This window comes from Nyctereutes procyonoides, unplaced genomic scaffold (genome assembly GCF_905146905.1).
Source record: "Nyctereutes procyonoides isolate TBG_1078 unplaced genomic scaffold, NYPRO_anot_genome, whole genome shotgun sequence".
NCBI classification, from domain to species: Eukaryota; Metazoa; Chordata; class Mammalia; order Carnivora; family Canidae; genus Nyctereutes; species Nyctereutes procyonoides.
The window spans coordinates 71,439,259-71,461,022 of NW_026575146.1; the positions used below are offsets into that span (position 1 = coordinate 71,439,259).

Below are 21,764 nucleotides of genomic sequence, written 5' to 3' on the forward strand. Positions count from 1 at the left end.
CATCAGGGAGCCTGCTGCTCCCTCTGTCTATGTCTCTGTCTTTCATGAATAAATAAATAAAATCTTTAAAAAACTGATGGAGTATAATTCCTATGAACTTCTCAAAGAAGTTCCTGAAATGTGAATTTTACCCACAAGAGATGAACAGGTAAACAAGAACTGAGATTAAGCATTGAATTCCTCTAAGCAGAGCTATAAGAGCTTTGGCAGATTGTGGGAATTTTAGTCTCAGAGCCTAAAATGCTAAAACAATGATCACATAGAAATTGTAAAACAAAGATTTGGGAGAGAATTGGGGAAAGAAGATAAAAATTTGTGTAAGAATCTTGATCTCATCATTTTAGTTTAGGGAGGGAGGGAAATATCTAAACTGACTTATCAATGGAAGAGCAAGTACACATAAAGTATAAAAAGAAACATCAAGAAAAATCTGCAGTTAGGGGGGATCCCTGGGTGCTCAGCGGTTTAGCGCCTGTTGGCCCACGGCGCGATCCTGGAGTCCTGGGATCGAGTCCCGCGTCGGGCTCCCTGCATGGAGCCTGCTTCTCCCTCTGCCTGTGTCTCTGCCTCTCTCTCTCTCTGTCTATGTCTATCATGAATAAATAAATAAATCTTTAAACAAAAAAAGAGAAAAATCTGCAGTTAATCCTGGGCAATGGAAAGAAAGAAAGGAAGTGGGACCGTGTGAATGGCATTATTACTCATAGCAGGGATTCAAGGATTAGGGTGGAAGCACCTTCAGAAATGCCAAGTGGAGGGCTGCCTGGGTGTCTCAGTCACTTGGGTGTCTGCCTTAGGCTCAGGTCATGGTGCTGGGGTCCTGGGACCAAGCCCCATGTCAGGCATCCTACTCAGCATGATGTTTGCTCCTCCCTCTTCCTCTGCCCCTCCCCCCTTCTCACTCACTCAAATGAATACATTTTAAAATCTTAAAAAAAAAAAAAGGCAAGTGGAGTCACTTGTTTACTGTGCTACCTTGGCCCCTGGACAGTTCAAGAAGACAAATTTGGAAATGGCCTGAGAGGGGTGTGGGACAGGCAGCAAGGGCCAGGGCTCCTGCAAGAAGGTGAGGATAGCATTTGTCTGGATGACTCAGACATCAACAAAGATCACACCCTTAACAATGAAACATCAAAACTTAGTGTCTACTGTGAATGTGACACATCTCAACACCATGACCCTTGAGTGGGAGCGGGACTTGGAGATTAAGATTCACTTTGCAGACCCCATTAGGACCTTTCTCAGCACAGATCTGAGAATGCCCTGTGTGTCCTGTGCTCCCTTAGACACAGGGTTCACTGGGTCAACTCAGCAAAGTTTCCTATAGCTGCACCTGTTAATTAGTTTGTGTCTTAGTAACCCCCAGGAACTGCTGATGCTGACTTGTCTTGGGACTACCATTAACAGCACCACAGTCCCTTTGCAGAAGGTGTCAACACCTTGTGGGTGACAGGGTAATTGCAGCCCATCCAGGGAGGTGAACTCAGAGAATCTTATGGCATGTAACTGCTTTGGTTCTACTTAACATATATTTTGGTGGCCACAGACTTGCTGCCAGTTTCACTAGCAGTCCTGGTGAGTGTTTCATTATGACTCAGATAAAGTTTGTTGGGGGGGAGTGTTCAAAGGGAGACGGCAGGTGCAGAACTGGACAGAAGAGAGGTTTCCCCTTGGGGGTCTCGGTGCAGCTTTACCTCAGCTCTGGACTCCTTTCTGGGCTGATAGAGTAATTGGGGAGCATAACAGTGGAGACCCCACAGCAGGCAGGGGATGGTCATGGGTATGAAGCTGGATGGGGGCTGGCCATTGCTGAAGCCAAAGCCAGCCAGAGAGGAGAAGATTGTAGTCCTCCCTTTTTCCCCATAAGAGTGTTTCATTGGCTCAGACCTCTGAGAACTGGACTCCAAGCAGTTGATAAGTTTAATGTCAAGATTTCAGGGTAAACGTTCAGACTCTAGTCGTGGCCCCTGTTCTCTACACATATATACACACAGAGACTCATGCTACTCCACGATGGGCCTCACAGACAGATTTCAGGATTTGGAATGGAGCTGGAGAAATGGATAGGTGTGGGTCCTGCTGGGATTTGTGATAGTATATGCTTTTCTTCACCACTGAAAGGCACCATTTATTTTTTTATTTCATTAAAAAATTTATTCATGAGAGACACAGAGAGAGAGAGGCAGAGACATAGGCAGAGGGAGAAGCAGGCATAGGGAGGCTGATGTGGGACTCAATCCCAGGACCTCAGGATCACGACCTTAGCCAAAGGCAGACACTCAAACTGAGCCACCCTGGTGCCCCCAAAAGGCACCATTTAAAAGCAATACTGAGTAAGAGTCCAGCCTTTGGGACCAGAACAGATATTTTTAAATTCCTGACTCTGCCTCCTACAAACTGAGGGATTGGGAGCCCCTGACAGTGTGTCTCAGCTTCTTAACCTGTGAGCCAGAGGTAGGAACACTGTCACTCCTCACACTAAGTAGGGTGACTGAATGTTAAAGAGTGTGGCATTGCCTGCACACAGGAAAAATCTCTAGCAAGTAGTAGTCATTGCTCCCTCTACTTGATTTTAGAGCCAGTACTTTGCAGCAAGATAGACACAGAACTGGCAGGTTGTCATCAAATTCATCCCATCTCAGTATGACTCCATACTGACTTCCCAATTTCATCTTGTGTTGTTGTTTTGGAGGATGGATCTGAATGACGTGTGTGTGTGTGTGTGTGTGTGTGTGTGTGTGTGTGTGTGTGTAGCACAGAGATAGTCTGAATCTAGACATGGGTATCTAGACACCTGCTTTTACAGTGTTCCAGTAAATTAATCCTCCCCCAAATATTTACAAATAATGAAACAGTATGTATCTCAGGTCATCAAACCTTGCTCACCAATTACTGGGATTGAGGGACCTTGGCAAAGTTAAATTCTGTCTTATTTTCTATCCATGTAAAATAGGATAAGAATATTCTTTGACACTGAACATTCAGTGTAAATTTACCTGAGGGCCCTAAAGCCGGACATACAGAAGGTCATCACAAAACTGTACCTGTTGGTATTTTCTCTGAATGAACTGTGAGCCACTTGTTGGCAAGTGGGTTAGAAATATATAAATTGGTAGCTCTTCTAATATCACTTTTCTTTGATTTGTATTTCTATCTTCCTATGCGCTTTTCCTCTCATATCTCACTATGTTCCCCTTGATGTGAATAGGTTCTTCCTTTTTTTAAAAAAAGATTTTATTTATTCATGAGAGAGAGAGAGAGAGAGAGAGAGAGAGAGAGAGAGAGAGACAGAGGGAGAAGCAGGCTTCATGCAGGGAGCCCAACATGGGACTTGATCCCGGGTCCCCGGGATCACGCCCTGAGCCAAAGGCAGTACCAAACTGCTGAGCCACCCAGGCTGCCCTAGGTTCTTCCAATTCCATTCTTCCTCATCGGTCATCTCTAAATCAGACCCAAGGATTATTTCCAGAACTCTTGAAGCCAGGAGCTTTCTCAAACTTCACCTACTCCAACTCGCAACTCTGTGCCTAAGTCATGAGCAATGAACTTGTCCCTCACAGTTCCATTTATTTTAATTTTCATATTTATATTTGACTGATGTTGCCTTTAGGGCACATATATTAATTGAATTTTTCCCTTTCACTCCTACTTGCATTTAAAAAAATTTTTTTTCATAAAGAATCCCCACAGGGACGCCTGGGTTGCCCAGAGGTTGGGCATCTGCCTTCAGCTCAGGGCGTAATTCCGGGTCCAGGGATCAAGTCCCACATTGTGCTCCCTTCAGGGAGCCTGCTTCTCCCTCTGCCTGTTATCTTTGCCTCTCTCTGTGTGTCTCTCATGAATAAGTAAAATCTTTAGGAAAAAAAAAAAAAAGAAAGAAAAAGAAACCCCACAAAGCACAAGCACCTGGGAGAAAAAGTAAACCTAGTGGCACATTTTGGGTTCTGTTGCAGGAACTTTTCGTTCGTGGCAAAACAAAGTGGATGACAGGATCCTAGGACATGGATTGAAGGGGTCAATTCCCACAACTGCCACTAACTAGTTTTGTAACTTTAAGCAAGACATTTGTACTCTCTGGGTTTCATTGTTGTAATCTGCCAAATGAGAATAATAATAATTTAGTTAATTGGGTTATTGGAGGTTGAATGAAATCACTTCATTTAAAACCCTGAGAGCACTGGCTGGTGCAGTGTCAATACCCAGTGATTTTTTTACTTATTCCTTATCATCCTTACTTTCCTGGTCTCACAAAGCATAGGTTATGTCGCACATTTCATTTTGATCCTGGAGCAGGGCTGGGAGTTGGTGGGATGTGATATATCAGAAGCATGTGTCAACTTTCCAGAAGGAAACACTAATTCACCCACATCCAATCTGACTCATGACTTGGCTGTGTTACTCTGTCTCATATTCTGGAGTCTCTGATCCCAGTAGTGTTCTCACTACTGGATGAGAGAAGGGCCGTGGTGTTGACTGAGGCTAGTGTGAGAGGGTTTTAAAGAGCTCAGCCATACTGTCTGTGATCCTCACAGCTCTTTATGGAGCCTGTGTTGTTACTCTACAGAAGTCTCCCTAGGACAGATGAGCCAGTGGGTCCTGTGACAGTTAGGGCTGGAAGAGAAATGTGAGAAGGAAGACACAATTAGATCACAAAATAAGGAGATACAGCTGATAGTCAAACAGATTTGCAGATAGATCTGACTAGTCCTAGACTCTAACCCAAATCTTGGAGCTCTATTCTTTAGGGTTCAATGCTTTCTTTACTGTGTGGGACACTCTTTCTCCTTAGTATGTGGAGTCTCTCATGATATTCAAACAATACTGTCATTATATACATCTTAGTCATGTAGTGGCTTTCAGCTTCATGTAGAAAGCAATCAAATAAATATATATTGCATGTGTTAATATTTTGATGCTTTGTGATATTTTTCTTTGAAATAATTGAGAGAAGCATGGAAATAAAGTTGGATAGAAATAATTTAGGGAATCAGAATTTTTAGTTTATTAGGGTGACTATTAAATTGGATGCAGTGGGGCACCTGGGTGGCTCAGAAGTTGAATGTCTGCCTTTGGCTCGGGTCCTGATCCGAGTCCTGGGATGGAGTCCTGCATCAAGCTCCCCATGAGGAGACTGCTTCTCCCTCTGCCTATGTCTCTGCCTCTCTCATGAATGAATAAATAAAATCTTTAAAAAATTAAATATAAGGGCCCTAAACATAAGGGGGGGGGCTAAAGAACAAAGAGAGGCTTGTAGAAAAAAAATATATATATATATATGGCAGGAGGCCTTGCTTTAATAGGACTGTAAGCCTTAGACATAGTGCCAGCACAAGATAAGCAAGAGACCAGTGGTACAGAACGTCGGAAATCAGAGCCATGCAGAGAGCGGACACTTGACTTAGGATAGAGATGGTACAACCAACCAGTGGGGAAAATGATTAAATAATGCAAACTAGGGGGACCACTTAGCGGTTGAGCGTCTTCCTTCGGCCCAGGGCCTGATCCTGGGGATACCGGATGAGTCTCACGTCGGGCTCCCAGCATGGAGCCTGCTTCTCTCTCTGCCTGTGTCTCTGCCTCTCTGTGTCTCTTATGAATAAATGAACAAAATTTTTAAAATAATGCAGCTAGGATCATTACGCAATATTCACAAAACTAAATGACCGGACGGGCTGTGACTAACGAGGATACACAGGATCCTTCTGTAATGTCCCCCAGTTTATCTTGGGATACGAGATACAAGACTAATTCTTTTGGCGTGGAACGCGTTTGTCAGCGTCTGGTCCACAGCCGTTTCGATTATGAAGCACACGTCCAGAGAACTCTCCTGATGACGCCTCTGCTCCTTCAAATCCAATTCTAGTCTCCTAACGCTGGTTTTCTCAAATGTGCCACAGGCATCCTCGCCACCCCCAGTTCCCTGCCCCGGGTCCGCCCTTCGCTGTACGGACCCAGACTTTCCCAATATGGCCGCGCCCTCCGAGCGGCTTCCTAAGGGCGACGAGACAGCGGGCTCAACCATTTCCGCCTCAGGCCTGGTCTATGATTGGCTTAGTGCTTTGGTCAGGTCAGTAGGCGAGAGCGCTGAAGTCCTACTAAGCATGCACCATAGCACTGACGGTCACTGCCGAGGTGGAAGAACCGGAGATGAGAAGTCTTGAAGAGAAAGGATAAGCTGGATTTGCACCTTTCAGTTCTGGCCGGCCGACTCCGGTCGCCTAGGGTGGCCACTTCGCTCTCCGTACGGCCCATGATCCAAGATGGCGGCGCACAGTTCACAATGGCGGCTCCCACCGCAACGTTACGAAATCGGTGCGGTGGCGTAGCCCCGCGATAAATCTAACCAGGGTCAGAATGAGGGTTTGTGTGTTGATCACTCACTCCAAAGAACCACTGAATCGGCTACAGGGGTCAGCGAACCAGGTGAACGGAAGCGGAAGTGGCGTACCGAAGTTTGGGTTCCCACGGCGTAAGGTCACGGATTGGTGGTGGAAGTTACGTTAGGTTTGTACGAGCGGCGTTTAGAGTTGCGCAAGTGGAAATTCCGCGACTTGACGTTCGGTTTGTGCTGGATATTCTTAGGGGATGGGATGATTGTTTCAGGCGGCTTCGGTGTGGTTGGGGGCCTTGGCAGAAGCTTGGGGTGGCATCAGTGTTTAGGACAAGAGACTCTTCCTACTGACAGCGACAGGTGGGCTCCGGGTCGCGCCCCAGGCCGTTGACAGAGGCATTGGGAGAGCCGCTGACCGAGGGGCCAGTCGGGGTCTGGTCGGTGAGGCAAGGATTGGGGGTTAGGCATCTGGGGTTTCTGGGGTTCGGGTTTGGGCATCTGAAGGGTCCGTAATCCCTGTGAAAATAGGTGTCTGGGGGGTTGTGAATGGATGCTAGAGCGTAGTGCAAGGGTAGGGAGCAGGCCAGTGTTCGCGGGAGAGGTGCGTGGGGTTGGAACCGGAGGAGCTGCAGGGAGATGTTTGGGTGTGTATATTGGGGTGTCATATTTCCCGGCTTTTAATTTTTTTTAAGTTTTTATTTATTTATGATAGTCACAGAGAGAGAGAGAGAGACAGAGAGAGAGAGACAGAGACACAGGCAGAGGGAGAAGCAGGCTCCATGCACCGGGAGCCCGGCGTGGGATTCGATCCCGGGTCTCCAGGATCCTGGGCCAAAGGCAGGCGCCAAACCGCTGCGCCACCCAAGGATCCCCTTTCCCGGGTTTTTTTTTTTTTAAAAAGATCTTATTTCTTCACGAGAGAGACACAGGGGCAGAGAGACATAGAGGGAGAAGCAGGCATCCTGCGGGGATCCTGATGCGGGACTGGATCCTAGTACTGAAGGATCACGACCTGAGCTAAAGGCAGACGGCCAAAAACTGAGCCATGCAGGCGCCCCTATCTCCCTGCTTTTTGTAAAAGCTGAATTTTAAGCATACAGAAAGTTGAGAGAATAGCAAAATGATCGCCTGTATACCTGCCATCAATACATCCATGAATTGTTAAAATCGTACCATAAATACTTAGAATGTCTGTGTGCGTGTTAGCCAGTGTTCACACGTTTGCACACGCATGAAATCATATTAGTTCTAGCTTTTTCAGTTAGTAATAATCGTGCTTTGGATAAAGCCCATTTGCTATGACACTGTTACTGCACAAAGCTAGTCCTAGCTTTTTATGTCTGTTGTGCTACATATGTGTGACTTGGTGTAAAGTACTAAATTCTGTAATTCTCAGTTTTCCCAATTAGTTTGGTATCTACCTCACAGATACTCCTGAGGGCCCTACCTTCAGGACTTCAGGACCTCATCTAAACCCAGTTACCTCCCAAAGGCCTTTATTCCCAAATACACAATACACATAGGTTTGCAAAAAAAATTTTTCAGTAGATTCCACACCCAAGGCGGGGCATGAACTCATGACTCTGAGATCAAGGTCACATCCTCTACCAACTGAACCAGCCTGGCACCCCTAAACACTAGTCCAACATTAGAGTTGGAATGTCCCCTAAAGGACATTATATATATGACTTATTTATTTATTTATGGACATAAATATTATATCCATAATAGGTAGGTACTTGGCAGAAGGTAGCTATTATTATTTGAATGTATACTTTCTTAATGGGAGAAACAATTGTTAACTTTATATATATAAACATATACATATATACATTATTTCTATGTATTTACATTTGATATTAAATGGAGTTTTCAGTTTTTTCATCACTATCATTATATACTTATCAATAAAAGCAGATAAAAGTCACTTTAAGTTCTGTAATGTTTTGAAATGTATTTTTAAACTGAATTATATTTTATGGATATTTTTCCTTTTTTAATGGATAAAAGTTGGCCAGATTAAATGCATATTTTAAAGGTTTTGGTTTAGTTTCACCAAACGCCCCAATAATGTTCTGTTATCTAATGTTTCTGTGCACAGTATGCCAGGTTTTTCTACATCTTTAGCAACAATGAGTATATCATCCTTTTATTTTCTCATATGATACCCTGATTTAGAAAAAATGATTAGTCTCAGCTTTTCTTTATAGTTTTGTTTACTAAAGGTCATATTTGTTTGAAAATGGAAAAGGCTCCATCCTTGTTCTGTCTTCCTAGTCCCTCCGTGTAACCCTCCCAAACTTTACAACTACTGTTCACAAATTAGTAATGTATTATTCCCTTGACTGGTATAATTTTATCACATGTATATGGATATACTCTTACCATAATGAGTACACTCTTTAGTTTTTCCAGTTTGTAAGTTTATAATAAGGGTATTATAATATGGTCTTCTGAGGCTTGCTCTTCATTCAATACAAGTCTGTGATTCATCCATCTTGCATGTAGGTTTGGTTCATTAATATGAATTTCATTACATAAATGCAACATAGTTCATGCATCCATTCTCATACTGTTGCACATTTGTTTCTGCATTTGAGCTGCTACAAGTAGTGAAGTTCTGTAAAGTCTTATATGTCTTCTAGTCATTGTGACATTTTGTCTAGTCTAGGGTATATACCTCGAAGTATAATTTTTGACATAAAGTAGATTTTTATCTAGAAGGAAAAACCAAATTGCTTTTGTGCCACCTTACTCTGTCATCAGCAATCTATAAAACTGCCTGTTGATTCATAAGCTTTCCAACACTAGTATTTTCAGTCTTGCTGTTTGACCATCTTTTGGGTTTAAACATCATCTCATTGTGGTCTCCATATGCACTGTTCTCATTACTAACATGGTTGATCACATTTTTATATATTCATTGGCCATTTTTTAATTTACTTTAATTTTTAAATTGCAGTATAGTGGATACACAATGTTACATTGGTTTCAGGTGTACAGCATAGTGATTCACCATCTTTATATATTACAGAGGCCAATTTTAAAACTGAGAAGTTTGTCTTTACTCATTTTAGAGAATAGTCACATATTTGGAATGCTAGTTATTTTGTAATAAATAATTTGACTGGCCTTTGTTCCCAGTTCCTGGGAAGTAGCCTCTAAATGGTTGGAATGTCTTGAGTATCAGGAGTGTCTTTGTTATTTATGGTGGGTCTTGTAGCTAGTTATCCCAGTTAGGTGACTCAGGGTGAAGCTATTTATGCCAGAAAAACCAACCATATGATTAAAAGGTTGGGCTTTGAGCCTGGTGATAACCAGCTCAAAACTCTGAGATGGTAAAGGTGCTGGAGGTTGAGTCACATGGCCAGGGATATTAGATCAGTCATGCTTACTTAATGAAATTCTAATAAAAACTATAGACATTGAAGCTCAGGTGAGCTTCTGTGGTTGGCAGTATCTTACATATTGTCACTCATAGATTGCTGGATGAGTAATGTGTTCTGACTCCAAAGGGATAAGACAATGGAAGCTTCTGGTTTGGGAGGCTCCCAAATCTTGTGTACCCTATTGTCTCTCTCCATTTGATGGGTTATTATTTGTATCCTTCTGCTATAATAATATTTTTTAAATTACTTATTTTTTTAAAGAATTTATTTGAGGGCAGCCCCAGTGGCACAGCGGTTTAGCGCCCCCTGCAGCCCAGGGCGTGATCCTGGAGACCCTGGATTGAGTCCCATGTCAGGCTCCCTGCATGGAGCCTGCTTCTCCCTCTGCCTGTGTCTCTGCCTTTCTCTCTGTGTCTCTATGAATAAATAAATAAAATCTTTAAAAAAATTTATTTGAGAGAGAGATTATGCATGTGTGAGAGTGCATGAGTCGGGGTAGAGGCAGAGGGAGAGAGAGAGAAGTAGACTCCCTGCTGATCACTGAGCCCAACTGGGGGTTTGATTTCATGACCCAGAGATCATGACCTGAGCCAAGTCAGGAGTCGGATGTTTAACCCACTGAGCCACACAGGCAGCCTTCCTTTTGCTATAATAAAACTTTTATCTTGCTTGCACAGTTTCCCCGCAGGTTCCTTGTAAATACTTTTTCTTCCCCTTTTAAATTTCACTGTTTTTTTTTTTTTTTTTAATTCATGATAGACATAGAGAAAGAGAGAGGCAGAGACACAGGCAGATGGAGAACCAGGCTCCATGCAGGCAGCCTGATGTGGGACTTGATCCCGGGTCTCCAGGATCATGCCCTGGGCTGAAGGCGGCACTAAACCACTGAGCCACCCGGGCTGCCCAAATTTCACTGTTTGAATATGAAATTGCAGTTAATGTTTATATTGCTATTAAAACAGTTGCATAATGACAGTTTTATTTTTTTCCAATCTTCATTCCTTTAATTTATTTTTCCCATTTTATTTCTCAGGTTTTGATCTGTGGTATATTTTTTACTAAATGTTCAGGTAACTACACTTGATCTTAGCCAAAAGGCTGAGAAGCAATTACTAAATGTTCAGAAAGAGGTTATCCTTGTCCCTAACTTTAAAGAAATGCTGTGGGGCAGCCTGGGTGGCTCGGCGGTTTAGCGCGGACTTCAGCCCAGGGCCTGATCCTGGAGACCCGGGATTGAGTCCCACATCGTCCCCCCTGCATGGGGCCTGCTTCTCCCTCTGCCTGTGTCTCTGCCTCTCTCTCTTCTGTCTCTCATGAATAAGTAAGTAAAAAATCTTTTAAAAATAAAAATAAAGAAATGCTGTGGATTATTTTGTAGATACTCTTCCTTGTCTGTTTCTAGTTTATTTTTTAAATTTTTAAAAAGATTTTATTTACTTATTTGTGAAAGAGAGAGTGAGCGAGAGAGCACAAGCAGGGGAAGGGGCAGAGGGAGGTGGAAAAGCAGACTCTTCACTGAGCAGGGAATGTGAAGCAGGGCTCGATCCCCAGAACCCTGAGATCATCACCTGAGCTGAAGTCAGATGCTTAACTGGCTGAGCCACCCAGGGTCCCTATCTCTAGTTTAGTAATTTTTTAAAAAATTGTCAGTGGAGAGATACCTGGGTGTGTCAGTCATTTGAGCAACAGATCTTGATATCAGTTCAGGTCATGATCTCGGTTCTAGGATTGAGCCCCATATTGAGGTGTGCTTTCAGTAGGAAGCCTATTTAAGGATTCTTCTCCCCCCCCCCAAAATAAATAAATCTTTAAATTGTCAGTGGCTGTTTTTTTCTTACATGTCTTTTCTTCATCTGTTCAGATCATTGAATGGCTCTTATTATCTTTGCATTCCTAGAATAAAATTCTTCCTATATTTGGTTTTCTTTTTATTATTTTTTAAAGATTTTATTTATTTATTTATTCATGAGAGACACGGAGAGAAGACAGAGTCATAGGCAGAGGGAGAAGCAGGCTCCTCGCAGGGAGCCCAATGTGAGACTCAATCCCAGAATCCTGGGATCACGCCCTGAGCCGAAGGCAGATGCTCAACTGGTGAGCCACCCAGGCGTCCTTCTTTTTTTTTTTCTTTTTTTTTTTTTTTTTAAGATTTATTTGAGAGAGAGCAGAGCAAGTGAGAGAACACAAGTGAGGAAGAGAGGGAGAAACATGCTCCCAACTGATCAGGGAGCCTAATGAGGGGCTCAATCCCAGGACCCCGGGATCATGATCTGAGCCAAAGGCAGATCCTTAACTGACTAGGTCATCTAGGTGCCCCTATTATATGTATTCTAACACCTCATACAAACTGAGTTACACAGTAAGTAGTTGTGTTAACAGGAGTCCCATTCCCTGGCTTCTGTTCTTGAGCTCTGCCAAGAAAGAATTCAGAGCCAAAGTCTTAAGCAAGCAAAAGTACATTCTTGAGATGGGACAGCTGACAGGCCCAGAGGTGGCAGCTGCACTCCAGGTCAGGATTGTTTTTTCTTTTGGTGTTTGGATAGGTTATAGGTCATAGCTGGGGCAGTTTCTGACTAAGGTTGCAGCCAGTCATGTAAGAGATTCTGCCTACCAGAGGAATTTTTTATCTTAAATGGTGTTTGTTGAAACTGTTTAGGCAGCCATTCTCTGGGGAGGGGACTAAAACCCCAATTTAAATGTATTATAATAAAGCTTGAGGTTATAGTAGGGCAGTGGTTATAGGGAAGAACACAAGCATATCCTCTGGGGTCTTTCCCAGGTGTTTGGAACTTGGCCTCTGCCCTTTTATAGTTGGAAATCACTTGTTGACTGCTCATATCTAGCTAACTGCCTACTCTGTCAGTTGCTGGTGTTTGGCTTCTTTCGCTTAGAAAAATACTTTTCAGATTCATCTATTTTGCTTAGAAAAATACTTTGCAGATTCATCTATGATTTTCCATTTATCATTAGTTTATTCCTGTTTACTTCTGAGCAGTAATGTACAGATATGCTGTATGTAATATGTTCATTCCCCAGTTGATGGATATTTTGTATTTGGGGGGTCAGTTTTGGATATTCTGAATAAAGTTGCAGTGTATATTCATGTACAAGTCAAAGTGGCTGTACCATGTTGTATTTTTACCAGCAGGAGAGTTCTTTTTCTTCATATCCTAGTCAGTATTTAGTATTTTCAGTCTTTTAAATTATAGCCATTCTGGGGTGCCTGGCTGGCTCAGTTGGTGGAGCATGCGATTCTTGATCTCAGGGTTGTGAGTTCGAGCCCCAAGTTGGGCCTACAGCCAATCAATCAGTCAATAAATGTAAATATAAATAAATCCAAACCATTCTAACAGGTATGTAGCAATATTTTATTTTGGTTTTAATTTGCTTTTGTTGTGTAACCTAAAGCGGCTATTCGTGAGTTCATTAGCCATTTCTACTTTTGGGGGTAAGTGTCTAAGTCTTTTGTTCCTTTTTTACTAGATTGTCTCTTTTGTGATGTTGGAAAAGTTCTTTGCATTTTTTAGGTAGAAGTCTTTTAGTCAAGTATGCATTTTGTTAATATTTTACTTTAGCCTCTGGCTTGATCCTTCATCTTATAAGTGTCTTTTGAGCATCAAAAACTTTTAGTACTGAGGAGGTCTAATTTATCACTTCTTTTATTGTGCATTTTGTGCCCTGTTCAAGAAATCTTTGCCTAATCCAAGGTCACTTGAAGTTTTTCTGTGCTTTCTTCTAGAAATTTCACTGTTTCCTCTTTAAAAAAAAAAAGATTTTATTTATTCATTCATCAGAGAGATTGAGAGAGAGAGACAGAGACATAGGCAGAGGGAGAAGCAGGCTCCATGCAGGGAGCCTGACGTGGGACTCGATCCCATGACTCCAGGATCACACCCTGGGCTGAAGGCAGCACTAAACCACTGAGCCATCCAGGCTGCCCTGTTTCCTCTTTTTTTTTTTAATTTTTTTTAAATTATTTATTTATGATAGTCATACAGAGAGAGAGAGAGGCAGAGACAAGGCAGAGACATAGGCAGAGGGAGAAGCAGGCTCCATGCACCGGGAGCCTGACGTGGGATTCGATCCCGGGTCTCCAGGATCGCGCCCTGGGCCAAAGGCAGGCGCCAAACCGCTGCGCCACCCAGGGATCCCTGTTTCCTCTTTTTAAAAGTAATCTCTACACCCAACGTGGGGCTTGAACTCACAACCCTGAGATCAACAGTCATGTGCTCTATAGGCTGAGTGAGCCAGGCACCCTGACAGTTTCAATTCTTACATTTATAATCTATTTATGTTAATTTTGGTATGAGATAAACACAAATGCCCTATTGTCTCAATAGCATTTGTTAAACATTTTATTATTTTTTCATCACACTTATGCTTATCTCTAACTTGTTGAATATATGGAGCATATATAAAGCATTTTTGGTGTGCCGGCCCACTGGGTCTCTCTCTTTGGCCATTTCTGTCTGTTTCTCTTGCTTGATTCCCCCCTAATTATGGGTCATATTTCCTTGCTTCTCTGCATGTCTGCTCTTATTGGATGTCATATATTGTCAGTTTTACATTGTAGTTTGCAGGATTTTCTTTGATTCCTTTAACTTCCTTTGAGGTTAGTTCTGGGATGTAATCAAGTTACTCTGAAACAGTTTCTTTGAAGGCTTTCTTTTAAGCTTTATTTAGTGGGGTCAAAAGAATCTTTTGTCTGGGATTATTTTGTCCCCATTCCTGAGGTAATATTCTCCTGAGACCTCTGCATATCATGAGACCAGGCATATTAGAAGGTCTTTCCACACAGGCTAGTGGGAACACTAACTATTCCTGATCTTGTGTGATCGTCAGGTATTGGTCCACCTGTTCCCTTCCAGTGGCCTGGGTGGTTTCCTCACAGGTCAGTGGTCTTTAGCCGGAGACTCAAAGGAACCCTCTGTGCATCTGTAGAGTGAGTTTTCCCTCACTTCTCTAGTATACTGCCTGGCAAGTGTTAGCCATCTTTGCTTTCTCTGACTCTGAATTCTGTATTGTTAACTCAGCGATACTGCTAGACTCTTTTTGGGCTCCTCCTCCCTGTGCGGTGGTCTAGAAAGTCTCCAGGTAGTGAACTGTGGCACACAAGGGTCTTCTCCTATTTCCCTTCTCTGATGTCTCTGTGTGAAAACAATTGTTTTAGACATGTTCCCCCCACCTTTTTTTTAGTTGGTTAAGATAAAAGGATAATTCATAATTTGGTGATTTTCCCTGGAATCAGAGGTTCTATCAATTGAGGGTTTGTGTTTTAATCCTTGGTCCATCAGATAGTGTGTGGCTGTTAGCTAGGTGCTGACCTTTCCTTTCTTGGTTTTCTCTAAAATGGAATAATCAGAGTCAATCCTCTAGGACTGTGAGGGTTAAGTGAAAAAAGAAGATGCTTAAAACAGTTCCTTGCATGTATAAGAACCTGCTTTTATTATTATTTCCACTTCAAACAAATCTTTCTTTGAATCCATAGATTCTGGCTTACTAGAATGAGGCACTTTCTATAAAGGAAAAAAAGTAGATCTCAAGTCTAGAAACTCATCCTTGCTGAGGATACTCTTCATGAGACACCTGAATTCTGAAAATGACCAAGTCCCAGGTGAGTGGTTTATTTCCCAGATTTCTAGAAGTTTCCAGAAGTATATACAGTCTGATGGTTGTCAGAGTTGGTAAGGGGGTTCAGGGGATGGGCAGAATGAGTGAAGGGGAGTAGAAGATACAGGCTTCCAAATATAGAATGAATAAATCATGGGAATCAAAGATACAGGATAGGAAATATAATCAGTGATATTGTAATAGTGTTGTATTGTGACAGTAGCTACACTTATGGTGAGCAGAGCATAACTACAGACTTGTTGAATCACTATATTGTTCATGTGAAACCAGTGTAACATTGTGTGACAACTATGGTTAACAATTTAGAAAATGTATATAATCAAAGTGAATGATGTATATAGATATATTGCAGCTGGGAGAGATGTGTTTAGATTGGGAGACAATAATGATCTGGAGGTAGCCAATCAGGAAGGGAGTTTTATCTTATCTGTATGTCACATGTTGCAAGGTGCTAACAATTGGGACATTGCCACATAAGTGGCAGGATCCAGGAGCTGAGTTGCAGACATTTCTGTGGTAATACTGGAAACCATCACAAAAAAATAGAAACATGTTATAAGAGGAAGCACATGAACTTTTTGAGTAAATATTTCCCAGACATTAAGTGTGAAGACATATCTGTGATGGGTTTTCCTCCAGAGTATGGACCTAGTGAATGGTGATCTTCCTAAAGAAATGTGGGAGATATATAAGGCATAGCTAGAAAACTTTAAAAATCTCTCTTATCTACAAAGAGAAGAATAGTTTTTACCTAAGGGTCATTGTGTAGATCATTGCATCAACATATGTAAAGTGTTTAGAACAATATATAGCACATAGTAAGAGCTCTGTGTTTGCTTTTTTTTGAGTATCATGATTCAATACATAGCATAGTCAATTTCTAAGAGGCAGTTCTGAGCATAACATACTTTTATATATGAAAAACACTGCAGTGTCTACCCAGTGTGAAGGAAATGTGTACACTTGCTTCAAGGTCTGTTGCTGCCTGTACCCAGGGCATCTGTTCTCTTTGTTCTCCTTTGTCTCACTGAACTTCTTGCAGTTCCTTGAACTCAGCATGGTATTTAACACTTTTAACACCTGCTCCCTCTGTAAGACCCACAGCTCCAGTGTCTTCTAGCTCTTGCTGTGGAACACACCACTAAACATGCTGTACCTCTGCCAGCTCGACTGCGAACTTTTCTTCAGAACTATTAGGTCCTTACCCACTTGTGCCCATATTTGAACTTGAGTATACTCCTTTGTAACCCTTGTTAAACCATGATGTCTTGCTGTGTATAAAATCTGTAAAAGAGTATACTTGCCGCTCTGTAAGAGCAGAAGCTACTTGAAGTCAGAACTATGGTTTACTTTCTTTTTTGTTGCAGTGAATAGTAGGTAACATTAAATGCTCCTAATGTGGGTTGCAGATGCTTTTTAGGTAAAGTCTTAACAACATTTTACATTGGGTGAGTGAATGAGTGAAGAAGTGACTGAAGAATGCAAAAAGGGGATCCTGGGTGGCTCAGTCAGTTAGGCATCCAACTCTTGATTTCAGCTTAGGTCATGATCTCAGGGTCTTGAGATCAAGCCCCGCATCAGGCTCTGTGCTCAGTAGGGAGACTGCTTGAGATATTCTCTCTCTCTCTCCCCCCCCTCCTGCCCCTCCCCCTGCATTCGCATGTGTGTGCTCTCTCTCAAATAAATAAATAAATAGATAAATAGATAAATAAATAAATATAAATCTTTTAAAAAAATAAATAAATCTTAAAAACAAGAATGCAGGGATCCCTGGGTGGCGCAGTGGTTTGGTGCCTGCCTTTGGCCCAGGGCGCGATCCTGGAGACCCAGGATCGAATCCCACGTCAGGCTCCCGGTGCATGGAGCCTGCTTCTCCCTCTGCCTGTGTCTCTGCCTCTCTCTCTGTGTGTGTGTGACTATCATAAATAAATAAATTAATTAAAAAAAAAGAATGCAGAAAGGATAGTTAATGGATTAATTAGCTCACAAAGTATAAATCAAAACTAGTATAGAGAAATACTTGTTTATAAATTTCTATAGTAAAACTAATCAGAATAACATCCTATATATTTTCTATATTTTATTCCATTATGTAACTCCAGATTAAAAAGGATTATGTTATTACAGGGCTTGTTGTCATTCAGTGATGTGTCTGTGGATTTCACCTGGGAAGAATGGCAGCTACTAGATACTGTTCAGAGGAACCTCTACCGGGATGTGATGTTGGAAAATTATAGCAACCTAATATCATTGGGTAAAGACAATTTTCCTAAATATCTCAGCATGAGCCCATTAATTGCCTGTTTTTTCCCCCATTGGTACAATTTATGGGTACTCTGGTATTCTTACTGATTTTGGAGTTGTATAGGTTATAAAACTTATTTTCTTTATAACTAAACAATGATGGTATTTACTTTCATTTTCTGAATGAAAAGTTTCTGTTTTGCTGAGATTTACTATCTATTCCCTGAAACAGAATTCTTCATCATAGGCCCTAATATTGCTCAGTTCTGTGTGATTATCTCTTGACAGGTTATCAAGCTACTAGGCCAGAAGCAGTGGTCTACTTGGAGGAAGGAGAACAAGGAATGGTAGAGAGAGAATTCCTAAGCCAGTGTAGTCCAGGTGAGTACACCTGTGCAGTGGGAGTTAGTGGAAGCCAAGTGACAGTTGATCATTGGTGCATTGGGACCCTCGTTATTTTAATATTTTGTATCATCATCTCTGAACCTTAAGAGGTGACTTAGAGCAGGTGAAAAGAGGTCATCAGAGTGAATGGTGCTTCCTTCTTTTACCATATATGACTCATTTGGTAGCCACCAAGTAGAAGATGGACCTCCTTTTATCTACTATGGGTCAGATCTTGGCCTATTTCATTTGGTCTTTCTTTTTTGGCTTAGTTGTTCTTTTTCAGCTTGTTAGACACAACCCACCTTCCCCATATCTTATCCATATTCACATAGCTCTTCCATTATGCTTTCAGATACTCATGGATTCCCTCAAAAGTTTGAGGACAACCATGTCCTTCAGTTCATTGCTTAATATTTATTTCTTTTATTGGATGCCTCTGACTTATCTTGTGCACTTGCTGTATCACTCTCTCCATTCTCCTTGGATAGTGACTTGAGATTCCATCCCCCTCTGTTCCATAATGGTAGGATTCACTAATTTTTTTCCCCTAGAAGTAATATGGCAAGTTTAGGGTTGGTATCAGGAAAATATTGAGAAGGATGAATGTGTGGAGAGAAGTAATGAAAATAATGCATTGGGAAAACTATTTTCTCTGAGCAAAAACTTTGTTCCATTTGTAGAAAGACCTCTTCAGTGTTTCTCAAGAGGAGAATGTTTGAAACAAAAGTCGGATTCAAAATTTCAGAGTAAAAACTATGCAGAAATGAATTCTGATCAATTAAACGGCCACAGGAAATCATTTTTCCATACTCTACATGAAACCTGCCATACTCAGGCCCAGTACAGTGAACATAATTTCTGTGTGAAGACTTTCAGCATGGTGAAAAATCTTAAAAGACATCACAAAATCCACACAGAAGGGAAACCTTATGAATGTAGTGAGTGCCCCAAATCCTTCAGGTATAAGTCAAAGCTCATAATACACCAGAGAACTCATACAGGAGAGAAGCCGTACAGATGCCCTGAATGTCAGAAAGCTTTCAGTACAAAATGTCATCTCACTCTACACCAGAGAACTCATACAGGAGAGAAACCATATGGATGTATTGAGTGTCCAAAATCTTTCAGAACAAAGTATCACCTCATTCTCCACCACAGGACTCACACAGGTGAGAAACCCTTTGAATGCAAAGAGTGTGGAAAAGCTTATAGGGAGAAGACAAAGCTCAGATTGCACTACAGAACACATACAGGAGAGAAACCTTTTGAGTGTACTGATTGTGGGAAAAGTTTTATGCAGAAGTCAAACCTGATAATCCATCAAAGAACTCATACAGGAGATAGACCCTATGGATGTAGAGAATGTGAGAAGACCTTCTGTAGTAAGTCTCAGCTTGTTGTTCACCAGCGAACTCATACAGGAGAAAGGTTGTATGAATGCAAGGAATGTGGGAAAGCCTTCAATAAAAACTCTCATTTCCTGACACATCAAAGAATTCATAGAGGAGAGAAACCTTATGAATGTAGTGAGTGTGGAAAATCTTTTGTACACACATCACAACTTATTGTACATCAGAGAAATCATACAGGAAGAAAATCTTATGAATGCAAGGAATGCGGGAAAGCCTTCAATAAAAAGTCACATTTCATAACACATCAGCGAATCCATACGGGAGAAAAGCCTTATGAATGCAGCGAATGTGGGAAAGCTTTCATAGACAATTCACAGCTTATTGTGCATCGAAGAACTCACACAGGAGAGAAACCTTATGAATGCAAGGAATGTGGGAAAGCCTTTAATAAAAAGTCCTCTCTCATAACACATCAGAGAATCCATACAGGAGAAAAACCTTATAAATGTAGTGAATGTGGAAAAGCTTTTATTGACAAGTCACATCTCATTGTCCATCAGCGAACTCACACAGGAGAGAAACCCTATGAATGCAGTGAATGTGGAAAAGCTTTCATACGAAAGGCAATGCTCATTGTCCATCAGAGAACACATACAGGAGAGAAACCCTTTGTATGTCTTGAATGCCAAAAAGCCTTTAGCAGTATGGCAATGCTCAGTAGACATCAGTTGATTCACACGGGAGAGAAGCCCCATGGATGTAATGAATGTGGAAAAGCTTTCCGCCAAAAAAGCCATCTTATTATCCACCAACGGTGCCATACAGGAGAGAAACCCTACAGATGTGTTCCATGTGGTCAAATCTTCAACCAGAAGTCACAGCTCATTAGACATCAGAGACGCCACACAGGAGAGAAACCGTATCAATGCACTCAATGTGGAAAAGCCTTTTTTGAGAAATCATACCTCAGTGTCCATCAGAGAAGTCACTCGGGACAGAAACCTTATCAGTGTAATGAGTGTGGGAAAACATTCTCTGTCAAATTTTTTCTTACTTCACATGAGGAAATTCATACCGGAAAGAAATCTCAGGAACACAGTGAACACTGGAAAGACTTCAGTGAGATGTCAGATGAATACAAGAGAATTCATACAAGAGACATCCTATGAATTCAATAAAATTAGAATACTTCTGGTCGGTGTCAGTTTCAGAGAACTTATCCAGGAGAGAGATCTTTTAAATGCAGTGAATATAGGGAAATTATCTATCGCTGGTGTAGCATCATTTCATTAGGGAAAGGCATATGAATAAGGTGAAAAGTCAAAATCTTTTCTTGAGAGGTGAAATCCATTATATATTGCATAGAAATAAAACCTGAGTGCAATTTTTGATGTGTTATCCTGTAAGTTTTCACTGAGAAGAAAAAAAAAAAAGCCTCACAAATGGTGTGAATCCTGGAATACCTTCCAAACACTTGAGCTTTCATACCAAAGAAAATAGATGATGGAAGACTTGTGATAAGGGATGCCTCTGGCATGAAGTCCAAACTTAGTGTGCATCAGATAACACATATTAAGGAGAATTAGTGTGGTGTAATGATGCTGGGAAAGGTTGCTTACATATAAACATTATAAGAAAAATTTCATTCCTGTCACATTACTATTTATTTACAGAAAATAACATGAAGTAGTCAGTTAGGAAGAACAAATAACTTTGGTATGCCAAAAGACACTTTGTTTCATGTTGGAACATATTGGATAGTCAAAGCAGTAAATTAAGAATGGTCCAAGATGAATATAATTGCTTTGAGTATTTTTGTAGTGCATGTATATAATAGTTTTCAGGTTTTGTAAGATCATGAAAGACAGTTGTGTACCACAAAATCTTTGTTCATTTGTATGTGTAGTATCTGTCAAGAAATGCCAACACTGTAAATTTGTTTATATCATATAAACTGCAAGGGAAGTAATTAGACTTAAGATCAAGAATATTAAAAAAAAAAAAACCTCTTTACTGGTATAAATAAATGCATCTGGTAATAGTTTTAGCCCTTTGGAATAATAAAATTTTTAAAAATGTCGCCTGGTTGTCACTCAAGAAAAATAAATCCATTAAAAATTATTGAGAAGTGGGGCAACTGGCTGGCTCAATTAGTGGAGCATGCAACTTTTTTTTTTAAGGTTTTATTTATGTATTTGAGAGACAGCATGAGCAGGCAGGAGCAGCAGAGGGAGAGAGAGAAGCAGGCTCCCCACGGAGGAGGGAACCCAATATGGGGCTTGATCCCAGGGTGCTGGGATCATGACCTGGGCTGAAGCCAGACGCTTAACCAGTTGAGCCACCCAGGTGCCCTGAGCATGCAACTCTTGATCTTGGAGTTTTAAGTTAGAGCCCCACATTGGGTGTAGAGATTACTTAAAAATCTTTTTT

General features: G+C 41.4%; 1 protein-coding gene across 1 annotated transcript; it reads left to right on the forward strand.

Moving 5' to 3' along the window:
- Nucleotides 1-6,436: 6,436 nt before the first annotated feature.
- LOC129500192 (zinc finger protein 268-like) lies at nt 6,437-21,377 on the forward strand. Its single transcript, XM_055310360.1, has 5 exons — nt 6,437-6,504; nt 15,209-15,334; nt 17,479-17,605; nt 17,884-17,976; nt 18,663-21,377. Exons 2-5 carry the CDS (start codon nt 15,320-15,322, stop codon nt 20,501-20,503), a joined length of 2,076 nt encoding a protein of 691 aa, XP_055166335.1. The 5' UTR covers nt 6,437-6,504; nt 15,209-15,319; the 3' UTR covers nt 20,504-21,377.
- The last annotated feature ends 387 nt before the right edge of the window (nt 21,378-21,764 follow it).